This window comes from Mycteria americana, chromosome 1, assembly GCF_035582795.1.
Source record: "Mycteria americana isolate JAX WOST 10 ecotype Jacksonville Zoo and Gardens chromosome 1, USCA_MyAme_1.0, whole genome shotgun sequence".
Lineage (NCBI taxonomy): Eukaryota > Metazoa > Chordata > Aves > Ciconiiformes > Ciconiidae > Mycteria > Mycteria americana.
In genome coordinates this window covers 67,448,202-67,460,433 of record NC_134365.1, presented here as the reverse complement: position 1 = coordinate 67,460,433, position 12,232 = coordinate 67,448,202, and the positions used below count along the sequence as shown (strand labels likewise).

The following is a 12,232-nucleotide window of genomic DNA, read 5'->3' as shown; positions in this document are numbered from 1 at the left end:
AAGAGGCGCCAGCATTGCAGCGCGGCTGGCCAGCCCCGCTCCGCTGCCAGGAGCGCAGTGGCGGGGACCCGGGCGCTTTCAGCAGCGGCCCCGCACAGGCGGCGAGCACAGGCTCACAGCCGGCGTGAGGCGCGCCGGGCTCCGCCGCCATCCCCCGCTGCGGGTGCTTCTGCCCGTGCCCCCGCGCTTTAACGCTGCTCGCCCTCTTCCCCGGCGGGGAATGCCAAACCCGAGGACGCTGTCGTCTTAAAGAGCGCGGGGGAGGGACCGCGGGGAAGGGAGGCGGAGGTGCCGGCTCCCTGGGAAGAGGCGGGCGCCCGCAGCAGCATCTCCCCGGCAGCCGCCGCACCGAGGCGCGCTCCCGGCCGCCCCGCTCGCCGCCCCGGCCTCCAGCGCGCCGCCGCCTCCCCGGGCAGCGGGGGCTCGCCCGCCCGGCCCAGGCGCCCCCGCCGCCGGCAGCCGGGGCCGCCGCAGGGCCGGGGGAGGCGAGCGCGGCCTCGCCGCCTCCCGGGCGGCCGGGGGGGTGGGGGGGCGCGGCTGCGGCGGGGCGGCCCGCCCCCGCGCTCCGCGGCGGCTGCCGCAGGCGGCCCCGGCCGGCGGCCCCGGCCCCCATCCCCATCCCATCCCCGTCCCCGTCCCCGGGCCGGCGGCGGCGGGGACGGTGCCGGTGCCGGTGCCGCCCCTCGGCCGCGCCCGCCCCCTGGCTGCCTCGGCGGCGCGGCGGCGCGGCGGCGCGGTAGTGCCGGCGGGGCTATGGCTGCGGAGGAGGTGCTGCAGGGCGCGGACCATTACAAGAGCGAGATCGAGCGGCTGACCCGGGAGCTCTCCGAGACGACCCACGAGAAGATCCAGGCGGCGGAGTATGGGCTGGTGGTGCTGGAGGAGAAGCTCACCCTCAAGCAGCAGTACGACGAGCTGGAGGCGGAGTATGACGGCCTCAAGCAGGAGCTGGAGCAGCTGAAGGAGGTGAGCGAGCCCAGGCTTTTGTCTCTGCCCGCCGCCCCGCGCCGGGTGCGGGCAGCTGCGGGGGCGCCCCACGCGTGTCTCTCCCCGGAGCCCCGGGCCGGCCCCTGCAGGTGGGCAGGCAAAGATGTCCGGGCCCTGGAGCGGCTGCGGGGATTCGTGGGGTGGGGAGGAGGGGTTTCCCGGGGCCGGAGGATCAGCCGGGACCGTGGAGCTTAAGGACGGATTACACAAGACTGCAACCCCCCTGCCCCGGGAAATTGCCCTGGAGCCGGGGCCGCGCTCCCGCCCCTGCCGCCGGGAGCCACAACTTGTGGTGACAGGGATTTGCAGCCCTGGAGGGTGCCTCCAGTCATACCTGCAGCGTCCAAGGCTGTTTTAGGAAGAGGAAATGAAACAGCCCGTAGGATGTGAGCTGAGCGAACCTGGTATATGAGGACTGGGGACCTATGTAAACAGTTGTCTGCAGTGCGTGAGGAGAGAGACAGTTCCTTCGGAATGTATTTATAGACCTGCTCTAGTCTGCCAGTCAGGGGAATCGCTGCCATTAAGGGGGGTGAAGTAGCCTTGAGGTCACCCCCCATCAGTGGAAATTAAACTTCTGCGTCATGCTGAAAGGATAAAATACTTGATCGGAGAGGTGGTTTTGGTTTATCTTTCAAATGTGTTTTTGTAACATCCGAAGTATAAAGTAGGGGAGTGCTACACCTTACCTTTCAGCTTCGCTAAACATGACTCTGAAATATCATCGCTCGTCCTATGTTCATCATTCAGGGAAGTAACTTCAGATTGATACAGTGCACAGACACGGGAGCTACAGAAGCGGCGTGCGTACACGCGTATGCAGCACTCGTATCTCTACATTTTATGGTATTTTTATACTGGCTTAGAATGTAACTAATTACATATTTTGAAAAGAGAAGGTAACGTATCAGACAGATATTCTCCCAAATTTAAAAGGTATCTTTTTGTTCTACAAAAATACATTGCTATATGTAATGTGCAGAAATTCTATTCAGTTAGAAATCAGGAACATATTCCATGTTGAGGGAAGCCACTTAATAAACTTAGATTATATATGAATATATTCTTTCGAATACTAAATGATGCACTTTTAGAAGTATTTTTAATAAAATAAAGGTTTCATTTTACTTGCAGGTAAATGAGTTATGCTACAGACTTGGTTCAGTGTCCAGAAGAGTTGAAAAAATTCTATTTTCGATAAGAAGAATAAACCTGTTTTTCAGAAAAACCTATTGATCTCCTTAAACTTGCTCTCTGCCTCCCCAGCCCCGCTGAGCCTATGCAGTAGGCTCAGGACTGTGAAACCAGTAATCGCCGGTTCAGGGACAGAAATACATAACTTGCACTGGCTTGAAGGCAGTGCTATTTGAAATGACCCGGCAGTAACAGAGGAACAGAATTAAGGGGGAAAAGCTCAATGCAATTTCTAGGGGGAAAAACAAAAAAGAAAGAGATAAGCAGAGCTGTAGCTAGCTGTTATCGCAGCACAATAATGTACAAAAGAAGACTGGTCAGAAACCGGGACGATACATGGGTGCACATGGCCACAGACAGAAGGGATAGTGCAAGGAATTGAGTTGAAATTACTAAACTAGAGGGATTAGTCAACACCATTAACTGAAATCAAAGATGGGCACAAATTCTCTTCCTGTTTACCTCCCCTTGAAGTCAATGGGATTGCATGCTCTGCAGCCCAGAATGTCTCCCGTGGGGCTGTGCCTTCATGCTGTGCCAACCACAGCATGGACACTGAGGATATCCATGAAGAGGATAAATCCTGTAGCTTGCCTGATGCCAAGCAAGAGCGGAGCCTCTCTGGTTTCCAGTTCAGGCCCAGGGCTCCCAATTCCAGAGCTCTCCATAGCTGCAGGTAGGGCATTTCCATCCCCCACCTAGGCTGCAAGAGATTTTTTTCTTGCTTCTAATCTTTATAGGAGAAACCACACTGATTCTTACTGCACATGAAGCCCTGCAAAGGAGAATTTGCTCATATCCCTTCCTGTCACTGTAATCTATTTTCTAAGCTTCTCTGTTACCACCTCCATTACGACTGTTCCCTGAGCGCAGATCAGACTCGTAACTGTGAGACATAAGCAAACGGTGCCTCTGACAACACTAGTGAGGCAGAATTCAGGTGGTTCAGCCAAACTGTCTTGTGGAGACTTGAGGGCGTAGATTTTGGGGCTGTAGGGTTCAGTCTGAAAGCTCTCAAAGTGGCAGAAGAAGTCCAAAGATGGCTTTTCTATTAAGGCTCTCTCCAAAATATGTGGAGGAGGGTCTTTGTGTGTCATCTCCAGCAGGCCCTGCAGAGGATGTCCTGGACGACGGCCCGGGTGTGGTCTGCATGGTGGGACATCGGAACACCATGACTGACTAATGGGAGCTAGGAAGACTCCCAGTATGTCAGCGGGGGTCTGTGCTTCTGCTCGTACCTCGCTACATCTGCAGCCTCTCTGAAGTCATATTGGGGTATAGAAATTAGGCTTCAGGTTTGTGCTGAAACAAATAGCTTATCCATTCATGAGCAATAGTAGGTGCAAGAGTGTGGGCAGGATCACACTTAGGACTATTACCTCTCCTTCTGCGGACCTTCTCTGAACAGATTCAATTATGGGGTCGAATTTCATTGAGGCACGTCTTCATTTTTTAACGGTTTCATTATTAAATTCTTGTGTTCTGCTGTTAGGAGCTCATTGTATTTATTGCTTAGCAGGCAGAGCTGCCCGTCTTTACTCAGTCATGGCTTAGCAGTCTAGGACCTGAAGTCTTGTCCCATCCTCCTTGGCAATTCAAAACTTCAGCGAACTTCAGCGGGGCCTTTTCCATATAGATTGCAATAGAGAGCCTCAGCTATACAATAATTTCCATTGTTGGAGAGTGAGATGGGAAACTAAGGCCATTATAGGATGTTGAAGTAAAAGCAAATTGCAATGCATTACATTAAATATTAATACTTGTATACACGATATATGCTATCCACCATGCAATGTGGATGGTTGGTTTAGCAACCTCTGATGTTTCTTGTGCTACAGAAGTCTCTGCTTTAGCCTAAGACTTTGATGTTTTGGGTCATGAGATTGATTTACATTACAAAAACTTTGAAGTTTTAATCAGTGACCTAATAAGGACTTCTTCTTCCAAAATAGGCAGTTATTACTCATGTAAGCTGTCCAGGAAAGACTCAAGTCATCTATCAGCTACTGACCTTATGTTTTCAAAAATGAACTGAATGGCAGGAATGTGAAAAGGTATACTCTGTTGTGTTGACTTTATCAGCTTTCAGTGTTATGAGATGGAGTACTTGTGGTCCTGATGGTAGACGAGATTGTAGTGTTAAACAAATGTCCTGGTTTCAGCTGAGACAGAGTTAATTTTCTTTATAGTGGCTGGTATGGGGCTATGTTTTGGATTTGTGCTGAAGACAGTGTTGATAATACAGAGATGTTTTAGTTGTTGCTGCACTAGTCAAGGACTTTTCAGCTTCCCGTGCTCTGCCAGGTGCAGAAGAAGCTGGGAGGGGACACAGCCAGGATAGTTGATCCAAACTGGCCAAAGGGCTATTCCATACCACATGACGTCATGCTCAGTATATAAAGCTGGGGAAGAAGAAGGAAGGGGGGTTACGTTTGGAGTGATGGCATTTGTCTTCCCAAGTAAGCGTTACGCGTGATGGAGCCCTGCTTTCCTGGAGATGGCTGAACACCTGCCTGCCCGTGGGAAGGAGTGAACGAATTCCTTGCTTTGCTTTGCTTGTGTGCGCGGCTTTTGCTTTCCCTATTAAACTGTCTTTATCTCAACCCACGAGTTTTCTTACTTTTGCTCTTCCAATTCTCTCCCCCATCCCACCGGGGGGGAGTGAGCGAGCGGCTGTGTGGGGCTTGGTTGCTGGCTGGGGCTAAACCATGACAACAAAACATTATTATTTTTAAAGCTTTATTAATTTTCATAGGGTTTTTCTTTTTTTCAGTCTGTAAATGATGTTTCTGTGCCTCACTCAATGACATCTCAGAGTAGTGGAATTTTGGCCTTGTGGTAAAAACACTGTAGTTTTAGGGCCCCTGTTCAGAAAGCTACCTTAGCAGATGCGCCTTTTAACTTGCAGTCCATAAGAATGCAGAGAGTAAGGCTCATTGCTGTTAGTCATGGGATTGAAGGTAGCCTGTTTTCACTGTCTTGCTGAGGTGGGAGTTTAATGACCAGCATATTTTATGGAAAGCATTTTTCCAGTGGTTTTAGTATTTGTGGTCTTACATATTCACATTGCATTTGCTGTAAGGATAATGTTTGTTGTTAGTTTTCATTCTTTTAACGAAGTGTAAAATGGCTTCATATTGATCTTCTTGCCTGAGCTACCTGCTGTAGCTGTCCCTGCTTGAGCACGGGGTTGGACAAGGTGATCTCAAGAGGTCCCTTCCAACCTCAACCCTCCTATGACTCTGTGATTAGCTACTGTGCACTGGTGGCCTGTAATGTTTTTAAAGGGGAGAAATATCAGTCACCCCCAGTTGTGATAAAATGGGGATGGAAGGCAGCTTTGATGTCCAACTCTGCAAGCCATTTAGGCCTGGGAAATCCTAAGCAGAGATTTCTTTTTGGGAATCAAATCATGAACATAGCGGCTGAGTAGGTCCTCAAGTCCCTCTCCTTGACTCCCTCGCCAACTGACTAATTTAGGCAATATCTCACTTGGCTTCTTGGCTCTTATGTATTTCATTCTATGGAGACAAACTCTTCCCCTGGATTACACATAGAGCTGGCTATCTGATTTCCAGGTTGAAGATGCAGTTTGGTGTTTGTATTACTTTAAACCCAATTATCCTTGGTAAATTATTGGAAACCAGGCTATTGGTGAGCAGCCCTATCCTTGGCAGGCCAAAAATTCTTGTTTTCTGAACTTCACGGAGATGTTGTATCAATGATTATGAAGTACTCGGTCAGTTTAGTAACGAGGCTTCCACAAACAATTCTTGGTCTGTGACTGAAAAGGGTTTTTGAGGAATAGAGCTGGAGCTCTCTCTGGCAGCTTCTCTTCTGTTCTGCTCTTCCCTGCATTGCTTTAACATGGGTGACTCAAGCTCCGTCTCCCCTCTCTTCTGACACGGCGCTGCCCCTCCAACTCCTCCACTGTTCTCCGAAGCCTCTCTCACGCCTGCTGCTGGAGTCACCTCTCTGCCTCTTCCATCGTTGAAGTGTACAGTTTCTGGGACTTCTCTGGATCCAAAAAAGGTGGAAAAGGGGGAGACTGCCTATCCTGAATACAGCCCTGTTACATGGGGATTGCTGTACACACCTGCCTGCATCACAGGATGCTTAGGAAAGTGTGAAGCGTCTCATAAATCCCAGTGAAACGTTCTGAATTCTCCCCAAAGATGAATGTGTCCCAAATACATAACTAGAAAGCTGTGAACTGATGCCATCTCAGTATATCTTTACACCTCCTTCCAGTGACAGCATCTGTGGGCCTGTGCTGGCTGAGGCTGAACATTTGCAGCATCTCATCCTGATGTCAACACTTTGTCCTTGGCATCTGTTCACGTTGTGCCACTCAGAAAGGCCGCGCTGCCTAGCACCCAGCTCAAAGATGAGGACAGGGCAAGGGTGAGCGAGCTGGAGGGACTGCACTCAGACGCTCTCTGCAGCGCTGTCTCCTCCGGAGCCCAGCCAACGCTGCCTCTGTCTCTAAGGCATACGCTGCTAATAGAAGAGGTTTTACCCAGTTCCCTTTCACAGCTGGCCTGGTTAGGAGAAGAGAGCAGAGCAGTATGGCGAACTGTTACGTGCAGAAAGGAGCACGTGGAAGGCAATATAAGAATGTCAGTGATCAAGCCGTTACGCAGGGGCTTGCACAGCAGCTGGATCCAGAGCAGCCCTAAGTGGCATTCGTCACTCTGCACTTTCCTCATAAGCATAGGTCTGCAACAAAAAGAGTCTGAAGATGCTCTGAGCAGTTCGTTTTGGGAGGTATGCTTACAAGGAGTGCCTTAACAAAATCAAGCGGCAGCTTGCAAAGCTTTCATTCAGCTGTTACAGGCTGGGGACTGACTGGCTGGGGAGCAGGTCTGTGGAAAAGGATTTGGGGATCCTAGAGGACAGTGAGCTGAACGGGGACCAGCAGTGTGCCCTGACATTGAAAAGGCTAACATCATCCTGGACCGTTATTAACAGAAGCATAGCCGGTAGGTTGAGAGAAGTGATTATCGCTTTCAAATTGGCACTTGTTAGACCCCATCTAGAAAACGGCATCCAGTTTTGGGCTCCCCTAATACAAGAAAGACATGGATAAACCGGACCGAGTTCAGCAGAGGACCACCAAGATGGTCAAGAGCTGAAGCACTTGCCCTGTGAGGAGATGCTGAGGAAGCTGGGCTCATTCGGCCTGGAAAAGAGATGGCTGTGGGGCACCCAGCAGCAGCCTGCCCATACCTACAAGGAGGTTATTGAGAAGACAGAGCCAGGCTCTTCACCGCAGCGCGTGTTGGGAGGACATGAGACGCCTGGCATAAATTGAAACTAGAGAGGTTCAGATTGGATTTAAGGCAGAATTGTTTCCCCATGAGGACAGGCATTGCCACAGGTTGCCCAGAGAGGTTGTGCGTGTCCTTCCATGCGGGTTTTCAAGCCCCAGCTGGATACAGCCCTAGGGAACCCGGTCTGAGCTCAGAGCTGACCCTGCTGTGAGCAGGAGGTTGGACTAGAGAAGAAAGGAGGTAGACAGCAAGGGACCTCAAACAATGCAAGGTCTCTGAGGGTGCCCACTGTGCCCAGTTAAATTCCAGTAGCAGCTTGCTGTGAGTTACCCAATACATAACAGCATGCTGCCTGGGAACAGTGACCATAAGCAGAGCCGCAGCCTCACTTCTTGCTTGAATTTCATTTTCTCTTGAATTTCATTTTCTCTTGCTTGTCATTAAATCTGCATTGACCTGGGGTTACTAAGGGTGCAGTTTGATGTGCTCTTCTCTCAAGCAAGACAGCCCTGCATCTCCCTTTGTCATGTCTGCCCCTGTTCTGGCCCTCAGTTGTGCAACTCTTTGTACTGTCACACCAGGGTAGAAAACTGACCTCAGTTAAAAATAACCGAGGAGGGGGTGTATGCTATCTGTAACCCAGGTTGGTTACACGATCTGGTTCACAATACGTTCCCATAAACTGTTTTACCTGCATTGCCAAAAAGTCAGCAGGAGGAGAGAAATGAATGCTAAGGAAAGAGGGGGATGGGATGAACTGCTTAAACAGGTACCGATGTTAAAAGAGATGCTCATCAAATTAGGGCAGGATTGCTTCCTCTAAGAGGAAATGAATCCTGTGCATTAGCCTACAGAAAACATAAGCAGCTGAAATCATCTTAGAAGAAATTAGAGCTATTGTTGGAGCTTTGGCAGCATGCAAAGAAAAATGTAGATGACCCTTTTTTTTTTTTTCCCAGGGACCTGTATCGCCAGTTGCTCTCAGTAATTGCATTGTATCCTTATGAGCCACTACAGATAAACATGTGATTTTTAGACCTCCTACAATACCCAATGCTTAAACAATGATAGTCAGCTTTAAACACGGGGGACTCACATACTCCTGAAATAAATCTAAATAGAGTTCAATTTGTCTTCTCTCCACAGTTAAATTATTTTCTTCCTTTCACTATTTAATCTAAGAAATCCCTCTATAATCTGAAGGATTCTGATTGAATCAGTCATCTGGGTTGAACTCCTCTGACATAAGTGGAAGTTGCAACTGGATTTTATGTCATGGAAAAGTTAATTTTCTGTAGATGTTCCAGAAAATATTCGATTAGTACCAAATAAAAAATGACTGATTGAAGCGTTAATGGTGCGCCAGGCATTACTATTGTGAAGTATTTCCTGTCTAAGGCTGGAGAATGTAAAATTGGGGCTCACTGAAGAGATTTTAATCTAAAGGTCCGCATCTGTTTGGAATTAGGCCTTTTGTAATGGATTAAAAAAATTAATTTCCTACCACATTTTCACCTTCCTTTAGGTGAAATATTTTTCCTTGTCTTCTGTATTGCATTGTAGATTTTCTTTCAGTCTGTATGCACAACAGCAGTCACGTCGAACACCTGGCTTTATCGAAAGTGCAAGTAGGGGCAAAACAATGGTGGAGAAAATAAGATTTGGCATAAAACAGTAATTTGTGAACATTCATCGTGGTAAAATGAGGAGCATTCTCAGTCAGATATACAGAGTAAATTTGCACCTGGGCAACTTTTATGTACCTGATGCAACTGGCAGTTGGAGGAGAATACATGCAAGATAATGTTTTTCTGGCTGTATTGAGGTCTTCCAAAAAAGAGCTTTCTTCTTGAACAGCCTCTCAGTTTTTCAAATGAGCTTCTCACTTTCAGCACCTCATTTTCTATCATGCTTTTGCATTGCTGTTTTGTTCAGCATATGGGCAATGGGAATAAAATCTGATTCACTGCTTGTGTCTGCATCCCTCGTGGCTCTGCTACATTGTAGGGCTTTGCTGCACAGTTGCCTTTGCTATGGATTTCCCTTCCATATTTGTCTGATACCTGAGGGGGTAATGTTTAATTCAATACAATTCTGTACCGTACATTTTTTCTTTGGGGTGATTTTAATTTATAATGGCAGAGACTGAAAAGCATGCCTTCATTTCTGCTGAACTGTCTTACATGTGTGGCGTGATTTTCATAGCCCTCTTCTTTCCTCATTTCCTTGTGAACTCAACACCACCTTATTTTAGGGGGGAGGAGAGAGGGTATTTTTCTGATTTAGAGGAATTGATATGGCATGTGGAGACATGAACGTGCCCTTTGTCCCTTTGCCCAGGACTGCTTGCGTCACTAGCAGCAGATGATTAGGAGGAGAACCCAGCAATTTTTCATACTGTACTGTGGAAGCAGTCCATGAGTACAGACCAGCTACAGATGGAAGTAGTTGGGACTACTCAGAAGGTGAAAAATGCATCTCGGCAAGGGCAGGTGCCTAAAGCTAAAGTAAGCAGGTAGAAATTAAGCTAGATTGCAGGTTAGTGTTTTAATGGGGACTCTACTTCTCTGCGGAGGGTAGTATTAAAAAATAATTTCAGGATCGTCATATTTGTGTTTTTGATTTTCTTTCACTATCAAAGTTTAATTAACTTAATAGTTAAAAGGAAAAGCAGGCCACTGTCCTAAATATATGGTTTTGGGACAGACCTATGAAAACTATTAACGCCAAAAGGCTTTCACTAAGACTGAAATTGGTCCCTTTTCCTGCATCTCTCTTGTGGTTCCTCCCTCTCTGTCTGCAGCCTTTCATTTTCTGCCTCTCATTCTTGTACAGCATTCGACTTCTGTCCATGATGGCTTATGTACTTTTTAATCTTCTTTTTTTCAGTCTTTGCCCTACATCTTAATCAGTGTTGATTTGCTGCTCCAAAAGACATGGAGCTGAATTTTTTATATTAAAGACCCTTTTTGTCATTGTGTGAATGTAAGAAATCTGGCCATTTGTGGCAGACTAGACTTTCCATACTGTGCTCAGATATTGTAATGACACGAGGGAATCCTAGAAATACTTAGAAATGTTGTTTTAGCACGGGCTGAAAATGAAACAGCAGAGGACTTGTCAGCTCTGCTTTGTAGCAGCCTCACCATTAAAATCATCCTTGGAAAGATCACTTTTCAGGCAGCTTTAAAATTGGGTTGGCTGCATGTGTGCACAGGAAGAAGATACTTTTTCGTAAAGTTTTGCAAAAATCAAACCTTTTTTTAAATTATTGTATGGTTTCTGGGGTTGTTTATTTATTTAACCCCAGACAGGAAAACCGATGCCCAGTGAGGTTAGGTAATGCACTCAGTCTTTGTGATCAGGGCTGGGAGCGGGGCCCGCTATCCGCACAGTCCTGCCATACCCTCCCATCGTCTTCCCTCCCCTGAATCACACCTACTTTGCCTCTGCGCTGTACAACTGTGTTAAACCCATCTACACAGCAAGTCGTTTTCCAGTGCTAGCAGTAATATATACAACAGCGCGCTTAACAAAGAAGCATAAAAGAAGCCCTTGGTTACCGGAGTTAGTCACCTTTCCCTTCAGTCAGTCGCTTCTGGGGACATTTCAACTGAATTATATAAACTTCATCTTTCCTTCCTGTTCTTTTTTGCCTGTGTTTGCTTATTTTTAATTTGGTGGTCTCTCAGAGCTCACAGATGACACACGGATAGCAGGAGCAATGCCATGCATTCAGTATGCACTCTGGGAAGTTTATCCACACCAAAGAGCCTTTCCTCGGTTCCCCTAGTCACTCTGAATAGATTTAAATGTCGGCGTACTGAGAATAAACTGTGAAGTGCTGTTTGTCATCACTGATGATGTTTGTCAAACGTTAGGGTCTGGAGCACAAGTCTGATGAGGAGCGGCTGAGGGAACTGGGGTTGTTTAGCCTGGAGAAAAGGAGGCTGAGGGGAGACCTTATGGCTCTCTTCAACTACCTGAAAGGAGGTTGTAGAGAGGTGGGGGTCGGTCTCTGCTCCCAGGTAACAAGTGATAGGACAAGAGGAAATGGCCTCAAGTTGCGCCAGGGGAGGTTTAGACTGGATATGAGGAAATTTTTCTTCACCGAGAGGGTTATCAAGCATTGGAACAGGCTGCCCAGGGAAGTGGTTGAGTCGCCGTCCCTGGAGGTATTTAAAGGACGTTTGGATGAGGTGCTTAGGGACATGGTGTAGTGGTGGTCTTGGCAGTGTTAGGTTTACGGTTGGACTCGATGATCTTAAAGGTCTTTTCCAACCTATACGATTCTGTGATTCTGTGATTCTGTGACTAATGGCTACATCCATGAAGGGAAGCTGGAAGTGGTTAAGTTGGAGTTTTAACTTCTCTTTTGGATACTTAGAGGAGGAAAGCCAGCTCCTAGTAGTTGTAAACTTCAGATAGGACGACAGAAAAGGATCGGCAAGCCTCTAAGTATAAAGATAGGAATTTGGGTCAGGCAAAGGGAACAGGTGGCTTGGTGAAATAATTCATTTATAAAAGTTTGGCTGTTGGCCAAACATGAATACAGCATGATTTGGATTTAGTCTTGCTCAGGACTGGAGTCTTATCTACTCATATCCACAAGGCAAGATGCAGGATGCCAACCTGTACTGAATCCTGGCCCTGTATTTCCATCAAGACAGAGCTCTCAACCTTTTGGCATTCGGGTTTTAAGAGAGCTGGAGCATTTGGTATGGGGGTACATGGGGAGTTCACAATTGGGTTAAACTGTCTGTATAGGCATAGCCTCT

General features: G+C 47.7%; 1 protein-coding gene across 9 annotated transcripts in view; it reads left to right on the top strand.

Moving 5' to 3' along the window:
* The first annotated feature begins 538 nt into the window (after positions 1 to 538).
* The window catches only part of BICD1 (BICD cargo adaptor 1), a 278,157-nt gene continuing 266,463 nt past the window's right edge, over positions 539 to 12,232 (top strand). For 4 of the 9 annotated variants that reach the window (XM_075503786.1, XM_075503777.1, XM_075503803.1 and 1 more), the window contains exon 1: positions 542 to 966. In XM_075503786.1, coding sequence (XP_075359901.1) covers positions 754 to 966 — 213 coding nt within the window. In that variant the 5' untranslated portion in view covers positions 542 to 753. Of the gene's footprint in view, positions 967 to 12,232 lie in introns of all 9 variants that reach the window. The other 5 variants (XM_075503732.1, XM_075503742.1, XM_075503761.1 and 2 more) reach the window with 3 other exon arrangements.